Source organism: Hylobates moloch, unplaced genomic scaffold, assembly GCF_009828535.3.
Source record: "Hylobates moloch isolate HMO894 unplaced genomic scaffold, HMol_V3 SCAFFOLD_4, whole genome shotgun sequence".
NCBI classification, from domain to species: Eukaryota; Metazoa; Chordata; class Mammalia; order Primates; family Hylobatidae; genus Hylobates; species Hylobates moloch.
In genome coordinates, this window is record NW_026652279.1 from 161085250 (window position 1) to 161103437 (window position 18188).

Below are 18188 nucleotides of genomic sequence, written 5' to 3' on the forward strand. Positions count from 1 at the left end.
TAATGACCAATTTTTGTTTTCGAGTCTAATTATGATGTTAATATTCCTAAACAAGCTTATTTTTGTTTTATCCTTCTATCATTCTTTATCTTTTTCATCTGCCAGTGAACTGTTGTTTTAGGTGTGTCTCTTATAAGTGCACATCTAAATTTGGACTGGATTTTTGTTTTATTGTTTTTCTATTCAGCCTGCTGGAGCTTGTCTTTTAGCTGGAGAGTTTAGTCCATTTATATTTATTGTATTTAAAATTGTATTTTGATTTATTTATATAATCTACTTTTTGGGGGTTTTGTTTGTTCCATTGTTTGGATTCTGTTTTCTTTCTTGGCTTCTTTTTGATGATGACTTTAAAAAAAATGTCTCTTGTTCTTATTTTATGTCCCCTTCCCATTCCTCCCTCCACTATATTGGAAATTTTATACTCTATTTCTATTGTTTCAGTGTTGGCTATAGAAATTTCAACTTGGAGACATTCCTGCAGGTGTCCTTCATCTTTGGCAACATTTAGTGTTGTCAGTGTTTTGGATTTTAGCCATTCTAATAGGCACATAGTAGGATCTCATAGTTTCAGTTTGCAGTTCCCTCATGACATATAATATTGAGCATCTTTTCATGCTATTATTTGCCATCTGTGTTTCTTTTTTATTGAGATGTCTCTTCAAATCTTTTGTTCATTTTTCAGTTGGGTGGTTTGTTTTCTTATTGTTGAGTTTTAAGAGCTCTGTGTATTTTGGATACAAGTTCTTTCTTAGGTATGGGTTTTGTAAATATTTTCTCCCAGTCTAGAACTTATGTCTTTATTCTTTTTTTTTGAGATGGAATCTCACTCTTGTTGCCCAGGCTGGAGTGCAGTGGTGTGAGTGTGGCTCACTGCAACCTCCGCCTCCCGGGTTCAAGTTATCCTCCTACCTCAGCCTCCTGAGTAGCTGGGATTATAGACACCCGCCACCATGCCCGGCTATTTTTTTTTTTTTTTTTTTTTTGTACTTGTAGTAGAGATGGGGTTTTGCCATGTTGGCCAGGCTGATCTCGAACTCCTGACCTCAGATAATCTGCCCACCTTGGCCTCCCAAAGTGCTGGGATTACAGGCATCAGCCACCGTGCCTGGCTGTGTCTTTATTCTTTTAAGAATGTTATTTGGGCTGCAGAAGTTTTTATTTTAATGAAGTTAAATGTGTCAGTTTTTAATGGTTTGTGCTTTTGGTGTTGTATGTGAAAACTCATTGCTAAACCAAAGTCTCCTAGATGTTCTTCTATTTTTTCTCTAGAAATTTTATAGTTCTGCAATGTATATTTAGGTCTGAGATCCATTTTGAGTTAATTTTTGTGAAAGGTATAAGGATTGTGGCAAGATTAATTTTCTTAATGAATATCCAGCGTAATGAATATCCAGTTATTCCAGTACCCTTTGTTTGGAAAGACTATCTCCATTTAATTGCCATTGCTTCTTTGTCATAGTTCAGTTGTGTGGGTCTATTTCTGGGCTCTTGAGTAATTTGTCTGTCTTAGACAATACATACTGTCTTGATGTCAGTAGTTTTATAGTAAGTCTTGAAGTTGAGTATTGTTAGTCTTTTGAATTTGTTCTTTTTCTTCAATATTGTGATGCCTATTCTGGGTCTTTTCCTTTCCATATAAACTTCAGAATCAGTTTGTTGATATCTACAAAATAAATTGCTAGGACTTTGGTTTTAATTGTGTTCAACCTATAGATCATGTTGAGGAGGATTGATATCTTAACAATATTGAATCTTCCTATCCATGTACATTGATTATCTCTACATTTAGATTTTCATCCATTTCTTTCATCAGAGTTTTGTAGTTTTCCTCATAGATACACTGTATGTATTTTAAGATTCATGCCTATTTTATTTCTTTAATGCTAATGTAAATGGCATTATTTTAATTTCAAATTCCAGTTGTTCACTGCTGGTATATAGGAATGTGATAATCTTTTGTATATTAATTTGTATTCTGTAACCTTACTGTAATTGCTTATTAGTTCCAAGAATTTTGTTGTTGTTGCTGATTTTTTTGGAATTCCTTCATAGACAGTCATCTTATCCACTAGTGAAGACAGTTCTATTTATTCCTTCCCAGTCTGTTTACTCTTTATTTCCTTTTCTTGACATACTTCATAAGCTGGAATCTGCAGTCAGATGTTGAATAAGAGTTGTAAGAGGGGACATTCTTGTATTCCTGATTTTTGGGAGAAGGCGTCCAGTTTCTTGTCATTAAGTGTGATGTTAGCTGTAGGCTTTTTGTGTATATTCTTTATCAAGTACAAGAAATTTCTCTTTATTCCTAGTTTGCTGAACTCAATGATTGTTGATTTTTGTTAAATGCTTCTTCTACATATATTTATATAATCATATGATTTTCTTCTTTAGCCTGTTAATGTGATGGATTACATTAATTGATTTTTGGATGTTGAATCAGCTTTGCATACCAGGACTAAATCCCATTTGGTCATGGTATATAATTCTTTTTATATATTATTGGACTTTTTCTTTTTAGTCATTTTAATATCTAAAAACCTAATTTTAAAATGTTTGTTTTTTTCTTGTTTATCTCATCATGTTTATTTTTTTCTCTAAATCATTTTACCTGTTTGTAATAGCTGTAACTTATAATAGTATTTGTAACAACTGTTTTAGGAGTCTTCATTTCTGGGTTTATTTGTGTCAGCTATTTTCCTTCTGATATGAATCACATTTTGCGTCTTTACCTATCTCTTAATTGTTTATTGGATTCTAGACATTGTAAATGTTATATTGTGTGTTTGGATTTTGTTACCTTTATTTAAAAGGTATAGATGTTTAGTATGGCAGGTACATTAATTTTGTTAGGTTAAGGCCTTTTAGGCTTTCAAAAAGTTTTCTTAGGGCAAGTCTAGCATAGCCCCTTCTCGTGTTCTGATTAAACAAGCTTATATTATGCTTTCTCTCTACCCATCACACTTCCTATCCTTTGGTTCATAATTTCTATTTCATTATACGTCTATGGTTTTTTCGTAGTATAATGTAAACCCATGAGAGATGTAGGCAGGAGAGAGATAAAATAGTATATATACCTTAAGAAAATTTCACTGACCACTATGTGGCTTGGATGGGGGCAACGGTAGCAGTGGGGAGTTCTGCTAGTAGGCCAGTACAAGAGTCCTGGACTGCTGGTAGTTTGTGTAAATATTATGATTAAGTATTATGATAACTGAGATAAAGAAAAGTGAATAGATTTGATCTTTTTAAATAAAGAATGTATAAAGAGTTTCATACTATCCAGTAGTTGTGCTCTTACACATAGATCCAGGAAGCTCATATACAAAGTTCCAGACAACAAGTACAAAAATATTCAAAAGACCATTGTTATATAAATAGAACAGGATACAGTCTGAATGTCCATTCACAGTGGAATGGATAATGCTGCAGTATGTTTGTAGGTGACATAGATTACAGCAGTAAAAGTAATGACTTACAGCTGCTCAGATTAACTAATACATTTACTTAGTAACTCTTACTTTGCATGTTATTCTTTAGGCAGTTTCAGCCACTGCAGAAACAACAAAGAAGACAGGCAAAGATCTTTGTCTTTATGTTTTTTAATCATTGTGCAGTGAACAATGTAGATATTGATTAAAGCAAGAATCATTAATGTTCATTTTTAATAATGGGTGAAAATTATTTGGATATAGGATCATCACAGTTTCAAAGTATCAATCTACAGATTATTTGCTAAGAAAAAAATGGCATACTTTCTGTGAGGAAATTTAATGGATGCCATCTTAAGTAATCAAGCTTTATCAGTTTGGGATAAATTGACTTTTTATTTTACTTTTGATGTGATGGAAGAACTCGAGGATACAATATCAACTATGTTGTATTTAAGATTTCTTAAAAATCTTGAATTTAATGAGTGAAGAATCAGGTATATTCAAATTGTGGAATATTCTATCAAACAACCACCCTGGATTCTACAAAAATATCATGGTCATGAAGAACTCCCCCCGCCATCAGCACAAAACAACAAACACAAACCCACACTTTCCCTTCTGGAGAGGCCGAGGGGGTCCAAAAGGCAAGTGAACTACTTTACATTAGAGGAGCACAAAGAAACGAAACAAAGCAATGCGTGCTATTTGATTTCTGTGTAATTCTCATGTGCAACTTTCATCTGGGGATTTCCTTTCTGTCCTAGTTCTTTCTTGGAGTGGGGGTCTTTTCTCTTCTGAGGTCCTATTACCCATATCAGGGCCTATTCTTTCCATCTAGAGGACTGTTCAACTTCCTGAAATATCTTTTGTTTTCTTTTTACATTGGACTGTTCCTTGAGGAAACAAAGGCCTTGCCGTTAATTATAGGTGTTTTGCAATTGGTTTTAAAGAAGACCCCCACTCCCCATCACATCTTCTCCTTGATCCATGAGAGATTTCTGATTAGTATCGCTGTATTAGGAATAAGACATTTCCTAAGAAATACTTTTCCCTTCTTTTTATTTTTCCTTTCCCATTAGTAGATTCTTTGAAATTTTAATTCAAGAAATTGTAGGTGAGAAAACCACATAAGATTCTTTATTATACAGCTTACCACTGTTGCATCAATAGGGCGTCATTTTATCAGCTTTTAAGTTACCAGGTTGTGCTACCATGTGTGGCATGGGTTTTGCTTGAAAAGTGAGGTTATTTATTGTGTCTTGAGTAGGCAAACGTGACATTATCAGTTGGTCAAAAAAGATAATTCTTTTTAACTTGGAATCCATAAGTAAATGGAAAATCTCCTAAGCTCCTAGAATCTTCCTTCATTCATCCCCTTATCTTCCACATCCAAACTGTTGCTAACTCTAGTCTTTGTCTTTCTCTCTATCTCTGCTGCTAGCTGGACTGCTGCAAAGGCTTCCTCATCAGCTCCTTGTTTCTACCTTTGCCCTTTCACAATTCATTCATTGCACAGCAGCCAAAGTGATCTTTTAAAATGCTGTATTATGTACTTCCTTTCCTGTATCACACCTTCCAACTTGTTCCTTCTGTCGGGTCCCATCCCCCCTCATTGATTTTCAGAGTGCTCGCTTTATCTTGTCTTTAGGTTCTCAGTTTAAATACCAGTTTTCTCAGAGAAGCGTTTTCAAGGAGCAGTAACCCTATCACTCTCAGTTACATTTATTCCCTCCGTGTTGTTTTATTATAGCAATCATCGCTATCGTACACTGTATATAAGACATACATGCACTTATTTATTTATATTAGTATATGTATATACATACAGAAATACTGCAGCCTTGACCTCCTGGGCCCAAGCGGTCCCCTCAGCTTAGCCTCCCAAGTAGCCGGGATTACAGGCGTGAGCCACTCCACCCGACTCACACATATATTTAGATGCATGTATGTCTGTATATCATTGTCTGCTAGATAGCAGGGAGTTTTCTGAATTGTTGGCCTTTGTAGCCTGCAGAGAGCCAGATAAGGCTTATAGTGTATATTCAGTAAACATTTTTTAAGCTGATGAATACAAATTTGATAGTAGAGTTAGAAAGAAGACTGCTTGCTTTGTGGTAGAAAGTAAGATGCACTGATAGCTGGGAGGTGAGGGACCCAGAGAAGATGTCTTGTCTTGCACTTAAACCTGCCCTTGAAAACTGAGTCCAGAAAAATAGGAATGGAGACTTTGTAGTACTTTGCTAATGTAAGTTTCTGTATTTTCTTCGTATATTTTCTCATGTAGTACTTAGTAGATTTCTTTTTGGAAGCATTAGTGCCTCTTTTATTGTGCGGAAGAGAATAAGGAGTGGAGACTGTCTCTGTGTTGGAGGTGCAGTGTCAGCAGGGGAGTCACTTCTGTGTCTGGGGTGAGGTAAGGTAGTAGCAGTAAGCATCCAATGAGAGGACCTGGAAGGTGAGGAAAAACTTGGGAAGAGCACTAGAGCCTGATTTTTGTTTTTTTTTTTAAAGCAGTCCCTTCTACTAGGACATTCACCTCCTTTTACGAGTAGAATTTGTATTTTGTTATGCTCTGTGTATTAGTCCATTCTCACACTGCTAATAAATACATACCTGAGACTGGGTAATGTATAAAGAAAAAGAGGTTTAATGGGCTCACAGTTCCACATGGCTGGGAAGGCCTCACAATCATGGTGGAAGGTGAATTAAGAGCAAAGTCATGTCTTAACATGGCACCAGGCAACAAGAGAATGAGTGCCTGCAGGGGAAATACCAGACACTTATGAAACCATCAGATCTCATGAGAACTCACTCACTATCACGAGAACAGTATGAGGAAAACCACCCTCATGATTCAGTTACCTCCCACCGGGTCCGTCCCACAGCACATGGGGATTATTACATTTCAAGATGAGATTTGGGTGGGGACACAGAGCCAACCCTTAACCATTCTGTTTCAAACATATGTCAGCCGAAGGATACAAAATTAAACAAATACATTGTAGACAAGAGCCAAGCACAAAAGTAAGTGCTCCAGCGGATGAGAAAATGTGAGAGAACATTAGTGGAAATTTCATTTCCAGATGAGGTAAGTGAGGGGTAACAAGCACCATCAACTTGATCATTTCTGATTTGTCCAGGAATGTCAACTTTTGACGAAACCTTTTTTTACTTCTACTTCCCGTTTACTTATCTTAATTAGAGTGGAAGGGACACAAGAAAGTAGGGATGAGGGACTGAACTGTTGGATATTATTTAACATTATCTGTGTGGATTATTCTTTTCCCTCCTCTTCAGATTTCTAAGTATTGTTTCTCCATGGTGTGGTAACAGCATATATACTGCCTGAAATCTATTTGGCATAAGAAGTTGAGTTGAAAACCTTACTGTTACATTATTTCAGAATATAGCTCAACGGTTAGATTAAGAGTTAGTGTCAGCCAGGTTCAGTGGCTTATGCCTGTAATCCCAGCACTTTGGGAGGCCAAAGCAGGAGGATTGCTTAAGGCCAGGAGTTCCAGACCAATGTGGGCAATATAATGAGACCCCCATCTTTTAAAAAAAATAAAAGAAAGAAAATTAGCTGGGTGTGTTGGGGTGCACCTGTTGTCCCAGTTACTGAGGAGGCTGAGGTGCGAGGATTGCTTGAGTCCAAGAGGTCAAGGCTGCAGTGAGCCAAGATCACACTCTGCACTCTAGCCTGGGTGACAGAGCAAGACCAAAAAAAAAAAGAAAAAAAGCGAGTCTAACTTGTATCAGTTTCTTCCTCCCTCCAAACCTTTTTCTGTTTGGCTTGTGAGATTTTGGTCAGGGAATCTTGCTTTCCTGGGTTATACATATTCACCGGTCTAATGCTGTGATGCCAGCAGCATTGGGAGACCACAATGCCTTATTATATATTGTCCTAGTCTCTAAGGACTTCCCGCCTTTTCTGAACATCTGATAATTTTTTGTTGACAAATTATTTTATGTATCTTGTTTCCCCAGCTTGCTCCTTGTGAGCAAGAAAGATTTCCATGTCTTATTTTGAAATTCACAAATCACTGTATAGTCCACGGTCCATAGTAAATGACTAAAATGAGATTAGTACTGGAACCAGAAAAACTGCAAATTTCCTAATCCTCAGAGGGAACTGAATGTAGTGGAGATGTGAGCTGTCTCTCAGCTCTTGTGGTTTCCTGTTACATGGATAAATGGTTTGTGATGATGCATTGATAAAATATTTTTTTGAGAGGATGGGGGTAAAGATCTATTAAGTTGTTGTAAACTGGATTTTGCAGGTATACCAGTTTCAGATTTTTAGATTGGGCTTTTTCACTCCTCTAAAACAGGCTAATTCTTCTCTACTGATTGCATTCTGATTATTTTATGCTTGTTATTGTGAATGAGACAAATACCATTCTTGCCAGTCTCATGCAGGATTAAAACTCGTACATAGGGCCGGGCGCGGTGGCTCACGCTTGTAATCCCAGCACTTTGGGAGGCCGAGGCAGGTGGATCACGAGGTCAGGAGATCGAGACCACGGTGAAACCCCGTCTCTACTAAAAATACAAAAAATTAGCCGGGCGTGGTGGCGGGCGCCTGTAGTCCCAGCTACTCGGAGGCTGAGGCAGGAGAATGGCGTGAACCCGGGAGGCGGAGCTTGCAGTGAGCCGAGATTGCGCCACTGCACTCCAGCCTGGGCGACAGAGTCTCACTCTGTCTCCCAATCACTGGAAAAAAAAAAAAAAACTCGTACATAATCTCGTGCAGAATCAAGAATCAAAGCGTGCACAATCTTCCATACTTTGTCCCCATCTATGTTTTCTATTGTGTTTTCCCCTACCATCCTGCAGATAACTCTGTACTTCAACTGAATTGTTTTAGTCGTTCCTTAATCTTGTCCTATAATCTCTGCCTCTGTTTTCCCCAGTATTCGTGCCTGAAATGCTCAAGTCCTGCTCATTCTTCATAGCATCATTTAAATAGCCCTTTCTTTGTTTTCTTTTTTGGAAACGGAGTCTTGCTCTGTCGCCAGGCTGGAGTGCAGTGGCGCAATCTCAGCTCACTGCAATCTCCACCTCCCAGGTTCAAGTGATTCTCCTGCCTCAGCCTCTGAGTAGCTGGGACTACAGACGCACACCACCACACCCAGCTAAGTTTTGTATTTTTAGTAGAGACGGGGTTTCACCATGTTGGCCAGGATGGTCTTAATCTCCTGACCTCGTGATTCGCCCGCCTCAGCCTCCCAAAGTGCTGGGATTACAGGCATGAGCCACTGTGCCCAGCCTAAATGGCCCTTCTGATAATACACTTTTCTTAATTATTTTTCTCTCTACCTCCCTATGATCCTTTCTGTTTTGAATTGCCAGTGATAGAACTATTTGGGTCCTTCACTTTTCTCTTCCTGATTTGAAGGCTCCCAATGTAAGAGCATGTTCTGTATCTGTCTTCTCAGTGCACTGAGCATTGTTTCAAAAATACCAGCCCATATAAACATCATGAACATAAAAAAATTTTAAATTGAATTAATTGTAAAACACTTAGGAAGCAGGTGCCATTTTAACTAAGTTGAAGTTAAGAGTGATGTTTTGTGGTTTGGGGTTCAAAAGGTCTGTGACATTTGGCCTTCTCTTCCCTTTTCCTCTAAGGATCCTATAGCTTGAGTTGAGTGTCAGTAGAGCATCACAGTCCAGGAAGGATCCTATAAGGGCTCACTGAGCTCTTTTTTCTTCAGAAAAGATCATAAACAAATGGCCCCAAACATAGGAGTATCTCTACCTTATTTTTAGAAAGCATCTAAAGAAGGGGACTTTTACACTTTCTTGATAAATCGTTATAAATGACTCTTGCTGTCAGAGATTTTACTGTATAATAACTAAATACTTAATCATGTAACTGATGACAATTTTATGAGTTTAAAACTTTAGCTGGAAGTGTCCTTTGTCTTGACCTTACTTTGTATTTTCATAACACCCTGTTAATGTACGGAACAGTGGAATAGCTTCCCCATTGATACCAGTGAGCCCTGGAGCTTCTGCTCCAGCCCATAGGATCGTAGCCATGTTTGGATTTTCCCCGATACCATCATGTCAGTTCTTGCTAATAAAAGCTGTAGGGGTTCTCTGTGACTCTTCAGATGAAAATACCTTAAGTACCTGAATATCACCATTTTTGAAAAAAGGGAATTTGTTATGCATGCAAGCCTCAGTTTTGGAGATGTTTCTTGGTGCTATTATAAGTTGTTTCTTGTATCTTTGGTTACTTAATACTGTACTTCTGTTTTTGGAATCCACTGTTAATTTATGTATGTTTTCTTAGCTTTTATTACTGGGGAAAATGTTATGTTTATTGGTACAAGTACCCTTTTTTCTTTTAAAATGGTCACACTCTCATTTTTTAAATACATCATTACACTGGTGTTACTTTCCTGGTGTTATTTTCCTGACTCTAAAGAAAGGAACTTTTAAATAAATTAATTATTGTCTTCTGCGTTATTGAACATGTGGTCAGTTGTCATGTTCATACATCCCAATGATCAAAGTCTGAACTTCTGTCTAATTCTTCCCTGCTGTTAGGCTACCCTGTCATGATCAAGGCCTCAGCAGGTGGTGGTGGGAAAGGCATGCGCATCGCTTGGGATGATGAAGAGACCAGGTGAGAGGCTGTCCAAAATATACTTTTGATGAAAACTGCAGTTACCAGAGTTTTATTAAACTGACAGGTAAACAGATACCAAAAGCATAATGGAGTAATTACAGTAACCATCTAATTTTTACACTTTTGAATGGGAAAAAGATTGAAATTGTGTGGAAACCTTCCTTATTTATATTTTGATGATGATTATCTTATTATAGAAAGGGTTTTACTATTTTAAACATTAACAAAGGATTTTCTTTTTGTTTTTACCGTATATTTTTAAAAATTACAGTCAGGATTCTATTTTCTGGGCAGAAATTACTAACATTTGGCTATATAATTCTGAATGTCATCTAGAGATTTAAACCAACTATATTTAAAAGCAGTTATAATTTCATTGAGACTTAATGTATTACCCCAGTATGTACTTGCTTTCCTTTGCTAGTGCATAAAAGTAGTGAATTACTTTGATAATTTTAGAGTGTGAAATATATTCTTTTCCTTGAGTTTGAAATTACTGTGTCCTTTATATGGAATGCATTCTTATTATAATTTAAAATACTTTTTATGACCCAGTCTCAGAAGTTACACAGGTTTCCCTCCAGTGAACACAGCTTCTGCTCAAATTCAAGGGGAGGGGACTGAGTCTTCACTTCTTCATGAGAGAGTGGGCAAGATTCTTAGAAGAGCATGTGGAATGGGAGATACTGTTGTGGCCATCTTTGGAAAAGACAACCTGCCACAGCCCGTTTTGTGGGAAAGAATGGAATCATAAAGAAGTCGAATACAACTTAATAGTTTTGCAAGAGATGTGTATTTTGTGGACTTCAATTTTTTTCTCATTGTTTTTTGGTTTTGCACAGTACTTACATAGCAATTTCACTGAACGCTTAGCGCTTATTTTTCATTATTCATCTTAGGATCTCAGGTTTCTTATCAGTCATTTCTCCAGGGCTGCTGTTAGTAACTTACTCTTTTATGGTGCGGATTACTCTTTATAGTTTCTTGGAAGTGAGGTTTGCTGTGCTGCTGTTGATTTATAAATTTTAATTTAGAGCTTAATATTTTGAGAAATCACTATATCCATTCATTTATTAGGCATCATTTTGTAAATAATTTAGCCCTTTCTTGGCAAGTAAATAGCACATTGATTCAAAATATGTTTATAAAATTAATAAAAATACGTGAATAATTTTCTACTTAAAATATTACTCTCTTCAACTTGATAAATAAACCATCTCAGAAAACTTGTTGAGATCAACACAGGCGTGACTATTAGATTTAATAGTACAAGCTCCTCATTTTAAAAAGTTGCTCTATATCCCTTATTTATTTGGGAAAGTCAAAACTACCTAAAAAGGGAAAGAACAGCACTGCAAACATGCCTATGCTTGTCTTTTGGAGCCACTAACCATGAACACCGTGCCACAACTTATCCACCCCTGCTTTTCCTCTCTCCCTCTCGAGGAAGTAATTGGTTTTTACATAATCCACAAAGATTTTATTTTTCAGGTACAAAGGAAAATTTAGTAGCTTAATTGCTTTATTCCTTTATCCTAAGGGGTGTCTTTTTCTTGTAACATCTTTCCTGTGTTTTTTGGGGGGGAAGTAGCATCTGTGACTTGTCTTGGAATCTGTAGGACATCTGAAAGATTTTTTTTTTAAATGTAATGTTTTTTTTTTGAGACAGAGTCTCGCTCTGTCGCCTAGGCTGGAGTGAAGTAGCGCGATCTTGGCTCACTGCAATCTCCGCCTCCTGGGTTCAAGCGATTCTCCTGCCTCAGCCTCCCGAGTAGCTGGGACTACACGTGCATGCCACCACACCCAGCTAATTTTTGTATTTTTAGTAGAAACGGGGTTTCACCATGTTGGCCAGGATGGTCTCAATCTCTTGACCTCGTGATCCGCCTGCCTCGGCCTCCCAAAGTGCTGGGATTATAGGCGTGCACCACTGCGCCCAACCTGTAATTATTATGTAGTAAATTTGAGTGAGAATTTTGAAGATTGTTGAAGGTTCACTTAGATATTTTCATAGTAATCTCTGGCTTTCTTTTCCCTATTCAAGTTTAAATGAAGCGTATGGCATGATTGGGAAATTGATTTGTGTCTATATTTTTGAATATCTCCACGAAGAGTTTCGGGATTGTGAGTGCAATTTCTGTTTTATTTTTGTATTCCTAGCATCTAAAATATATCCAGGCACAAAGTTCAGTAAATACTTATTGAATGAATGTATAATTGAATGTCACCAATGATATTTGTAGTAGAGTTTCCCGTGAGTTCTAAAATAGGTTGTTGGCGATGCTTTCAAACTTGCTGCTTATTTTATTTTGGTGGCTTTGACTTTTTACTTGTGGTATTCTGGGTTTAAATGCAAAATGAAAGCTCTCAATCATTATAGTGGAGGCAAACTGTAAATTGCTATATTTTTTCTGTTATTGTATCCAGTCTAATAAAAAGTTGATTATATGGTATTGAAAACTAATTCATTTTGCTTCCAGTTTCTTTGAAGTTTGCAGCCTCCTGAGATCTAAACTTTATTCCCCTAAATCAACAATATAATGGAGGACTAAGAAAACCTAATACCTTTTCTCTGAGACCTGTGAGAAATAAGAGTTTTTTGCAATGTTTTGAAATTTGTCTTCTAGTCAGTTTTACCTGCAGTGTTGTACAAAAACAAGCAAATTAGTTGTGTGTGTGTGTGTGTGTGTGTGTGTGTGTGTGTGTGTGTGTGTGTTTTGAGATGGAGTCTCGCTCTGTTGCCCAGGCTGGAGTGTAGTGGTGCGATCTCAGCTCACTGCAACCTCCGCCTTTTGGGTTCAATTGATTCTTCTGCCTCAGCCTCTCAAGTAGCTGGGACTACAGGCGCACGCTGCCACGCCTGGCTAATTTTTTGTATTTTAGTAGAGATGGGGTTTCACCCTGTTGCCTAGGCTGATCTCTAACTCCTGAGCTCAGGCAATCCACCCGCCTCAGCCTCCCAAAGTGCTGGGATTACAGGTGTGAGCCACTGCACTTGGCTGCAAATTAGTTCTTTCCAATATTTGTAGGTGGACCGTAGGATTAAATGATATTATTTTAAAGTTGTAATAATTAAAACGCATCTTAAATGTACCAACCTGGATTACTATATGAAGAGGATTATCGTTAAATTTTTCTATTAGTAGTCTGTCATCGCCAAAACCAGAAGCAGCTTTTGAGATGAAAAACCATCCTTTAAAAAAAAAAAAGGAAGAACAGTCAGACTAACAAAACAAATAGAGCAATAGAGCTGACATTATTAAAGAAAACACAAAACAAGCAAATCACATCGTTTCTTCTTTGTTTTTTCTTTTGTAATGTATTTACTTTCCTTTCTGGTTTTTTTTTATTTAGGTCTTCTCTCTTTTGTTCTTTTTATTTTTATTTATTTATTTATTTTATTATTATTATACTTTGTTTTAGGGTACATGTACACAATGTGCAGGTTTGTTACGTATATATACAAGTGCCATGTTGGTGTGCTGCACCCATTAACTCGTCATTTAGCATTAGGTATATCTCCTAATGCTATCCCTCCCCCCTCCCCCCACCCCACAACAGTCCCCGGAGTGTGATGTTCCCCTTCCTGTGTCCATGTGTTCTCATGATGTTCAATTCCCACCTATGAGTGAGAACATGCGGTGTTTGATTTTTTGTCCTTGCGATAGTTTGCTGAGAATGATGGTTCCCTACAAAGGACATGAACTCATCATTTTTTATGGCTGCATAGTATTCCATGGTGTATATGTGCCACATTTTCTTAATCCAGTCTATCATTGTTGGACATTTGGGTTGGTTCCAAGTCTTTGCTATTGTGAATAGTGCCACAATAAACATACGTGTGCATGTGTCTTTATAGCAGCATGATTTATAATCCTTTGAGTATATACCCAGTAATGGGATGGCTGGGTCAAATGGTATTTCTAGTTCTAGATCCCTGAGGAATCGCCACACTGACTTCCACAATGGTTGAACTAGTTTACAGTCCCACCAACAGTGTAAAAGTGTTCCTATTTCTCCACATCCTCTCCAGCACCTGTTGTTTCCTGACTTTTTAATGATGGCCATTCTAACTGGTGTGAGATGGTATCTCATTGTGGTTTTGATTTGCATTTCTCTGATGGCCAGTGATGATGAGCATTTTTTCATGTGTTTTTTGGCTGCATAAATGTCTTCTTTTGAGAAGTGTCTGTTCATGTCCTTCGCCCACTTTTTGATGGGGTTGTTTGTTTTTTTCTTGTAAATTTGTTTGAGTTCCTTGTAGATTCTGGATATTAGCCCTTTGTCAGGTGAGTAGGTTGCGAAAGTGTTCTCCCATTCTGTAGGTTGCCTGTTCACTCTGATGGTAGTTTCTTTTGCTGTGCAGAAGCTCTTTAGTTTAATTAGATCCCATTTGTCAATTTTGGCTTTTGTTGCCATTACTTTTGGTGTTTTAGACATGAAGTCCTTGCCCATACCTATGTCCTGAATGGTATTGCCTAGGTTTTCTTCTAGGGTTTTTATGGTTTTAGGTCTAACATGTAAGTCTTTAATCCATCTTGAATTAATTTTTGTATAAGGTGTAAGGAAGGGATCGTTTCAGCTTTCTACATGTGGCTAGCCAGTTTTCCCAGCACCATTTATTAAATAGGGAATCCTTTCCCCATTTCTTGTTTTTGTCAGGTTTGTCAAAGATCAGATAGTTGTAGATGTGTGGTATTATTTCTGAGGGCTCTGTTCTGTTCCATTGATCTATGTCTCTGTTTTGGTACCAGTACCATGCTGTTTTGGTTACCGTAGCCTTATAGTATAGTTTGAAGTCAGGTAGCGTGATGCCAACAGAGAGCCAAATCATGAGTGAACTCCCATTCACAATTGCTTCAAAGAGAATAAAATGCCTAGGAATCCAACTTACAAGGGATGTGAAGGACCTCTTCAAGGAGAACTGCAAATCACTGCTCAATGAAATCAAAGAGGATACAAACAAATGGAAGAACATTCCATGCTCATGGGTAGGAAGAATCAATATCGTGAAAATGGCCATACTGCCCAAGGTAATTTATAGATTCAGTGCCATCCCCATCAATCTACCAATGACTTTCTTCAAAGAATTGGAAAAAACTACTTTAAAGTTCATATGGAACCAAAAAAGAGCCCGCATTGCCAAGTCAATCCCAAGCCAAAAGTTGTTTCTTATATTACTAGATGGACCATTTGCAACTTAAAGGACTGAAAGAATTTGGTTTCAGTATTGTACATTAAATACAGACATTTAATCTTCAGATTAAGAAACTTTATTAAATATTAAAGGAATTAAAGCACAAAAATGAGCAAATTGGATAGTTATTTCTAATATTACTGGATGGACCATTTGCCACTTAAAAGATTGGAAGAATTGGCTTTAATGTTGTACATTAAATATAGGTATTTAATCTTCAGATTAAGAAACTTTATTAAATGTAAAGGAATTAAATTTTAGATGCTGATTATATCAATGGATAGAAGGCAACATATGCTCAATTACTTTTAGATAAGCAAGTTTGGGTTTTTTTTTTTTATTGTGTTTTATTTATTTTTTTTTTTTGAGAGAGATTCTCACTCTCACCCAGGCTGGAGTGCAGTGACATAATTTCTGCCCACTGTAGCCTCTGCTTCCCAGGTTCAAGCGGTTCTCCTGCTTCAGTCTCCTGAGTAGCTGGGACTACAGGCATGGGCCACCACACCCAGCTAATTTTTGTATTTTTAGTACAGGTGGGATTTCATCATGTTGGCCAGGCTGATCTCGAACTCCTGACCTCAGGGAAGCCACTGTGCCTGCCCAAATTTGGGTTTTTAATGGATTGGTCAAATGAGCCCTAAATATTTGAATAATAGGCATATTTTAATAGTAATGATTTAAATTATAGTTTGTGAACAAAATATATAAAGCAATAATTAGGTCCATATTTTTATTTTAAAAAACTATGCTTTTATAATTACTATTTTTGATCAGTTTTATAGAAGGTAAAATTGTAATGATCTGTGTGGGTGTATGTGGGAGGCAATTGCATTTCAAGATGTGAATTTAAAATATTAAGCAATGTTCTTAAGAATCTTCCTATTGGATGTTCAGTGTCAATGAGTGTATTTGCTGTAGTTCCACCCCAATCATGCAGGTCACTAGACCCTTTACATTTTTCTTTGCATCTTCTGACTTCTGAATCAAATAGATGTATTTTTATATTTTTGCTAGTGGAATCAAGGTATATTATGGTTGAAGAAATGGAATTAATTTTACTTGCTCTGTATGGTTGATTAAAATATCACATTTAGGTTGGGCACAGTGGCTCACACCTGTAATCCCAGCACTTTGGGAGGCTGAGGCAGGTGGATCACCTGAGGTCAGGAGTTCGAGACCATCCTGGCCAACATGTGGAAACCCTCTCTCTACCAAAAATATAAAAATTAGCCAGGCATGGTGGCACACACCTGTATTCCCAGCTACTCGGGAGGCTGAGGTGGGAGAGTCACTTGAACCCGGCAGGCAGAGGTTGCAGTGAGCTGAGATCCTGCCACTGCACTCCAGCCTGGGCGACAGAGTGAGACTGTGTCTCAAAAAAAAAAAAAAAAATTGATATTTAGCAGTTGGTAAAGTATCAGCATTCCTGTTTCAATGGAAAATCTAGGATCTGAGAAGTTAAATAACTCATCCATGGTCACAGAGTTAGTGAGTGGAAAAGTTGCAGGTCAACCAAAATTAACTTAGTTATTTGTATATTGAGTAAAGGTTTTTGCTTTTTTCAGAATAAGCCAAAATAAATATTTAATTGATTGTTTTCTTTTATAATGATAACTCTGTTTTGTTAGTCTGACTCTTCTTCTCCTTCTCCTTCTCCTTCCCCTTCCCCTCCCCCTCCTCCTCTTCCTCCTCCTCCTCCTCCTCCTTCTTCTTTTTTTCACAGGGATGGTTTTAGATTGTCATCTCAAGAAGCTGCTTCTAGTTTTGGCGATGATAGACTACTAATAGAAAAATTTATTGATAATCCTCGTCATATAGAAATCCAGGTTGGTACATTTAAGATGCTTTTTCATTATTATGACTTTAAAATAACATCATTTAATCCTATTGGAATTATCTTTTCTTCCATTTAGAATGATTGTGAGTTGTGCCTTTAGAATCTGTTGTACTTTCTGTTAAAGTGCTAGGATGTTGGTTGGGATTGGGAATGATAGAAAATCTACCTCCAAAAAAAAAGCATTCCCAAGATAGCCGACCAGGCTAATCTCCTTCCAAGACTGGGCCATTATAGGGCATTTTTTAAAAAAGAAAAGTGCCTGACCTGGACTCCTGTGCTACTTCAGTTTACCAAATGTCCATGTAGCTTGCTGTGACAGGTGTTCTGCTAGGAGCTGGTTGTATAGAGATTCATAAATCATTTCTTCTATTCAGTTTAAGATATTAATCCTTAAAGTGGTTATGTAGGGGCGTAGATTTTGGCAAAACAAAATAGGTTTTCTAAAATAAAACAGGGAAGAAGACAAGTCTGTTGAAGTTTTCATTTGCCTGTTGAAAATGCCTTCATGCTAGTTTTATATATTATGACTATGAATTGATAGATAACAGCTAAAATTGATAAAAACAAATGTCAAATTAGAAACAGTGAATTTTAAGTATTTTTTTAAATCTTAATTTTGTGTGGAGAGAGAACCAGATAAATAAAAGGTTATTTGCTGACCTTATATTTTCTGACAGGGGTATGATATAAAAAGTCCTAGATTCTGTCAGTTTATTCTTTAAGTTTAATGGTCACTTTCATAGATATTATTTATGGGTGGAAAATCATCATTTAGATCCTCAAATTTTCTAAAGTTAGAAAAATATCCAAACTTATATAATCAGTTGGATGTTTTACAACATTGAACACAGTTTATTTCTGAGGCTAGCAGGCTTTGTTTTTGCCTTTTTAAAAAGATTTTCTAAATTGAGATATCGTATGTATATATATATATACACACACAGTGAAATCCATAAATCTTAAGTGTACAATTCAAGACAATTTCTGTACACACACATCTAATTGTGTAACAACCGTCCAGGTCTAGGTAGAGAGTGTCCCATCACACCTCTTCCCAGTCAATCCCTACCTATGGCCGCCAAA

At 37.1% G+C, this 18188-nt stretch overlaps 1 protein-coding gene across 8 annotated transcripts in view; it reads left to right on the forward strand.

The window, feature by feature from the left end:
- PCCA (propionyl-CoA carboxylase subunit alpha) overlaps nucleotides 1-18188 on the forward strand; it is a 448216-nt gene that overhangs the window by 156946 nt on the left and 273082 nt on the right. For all 8 annotated transcript variants that reach the window (XM_032151213.2, XM_032151217.2, XM_058438035.1 and 5 more), the window contains 2 exons: nucleotides 9990-10068; nucleotides 16992-17094. In XM_032151213.2, the coding sequence (XP_032007104.1) occupies nucleotides 9990-10068; nucleotides 16992-17094 (182 nt within the window). The remainder of the gene's footprint in view (nucleotides 1-9989; nucleotides 10069-16991; nucleotides 17095-18188) is intronic.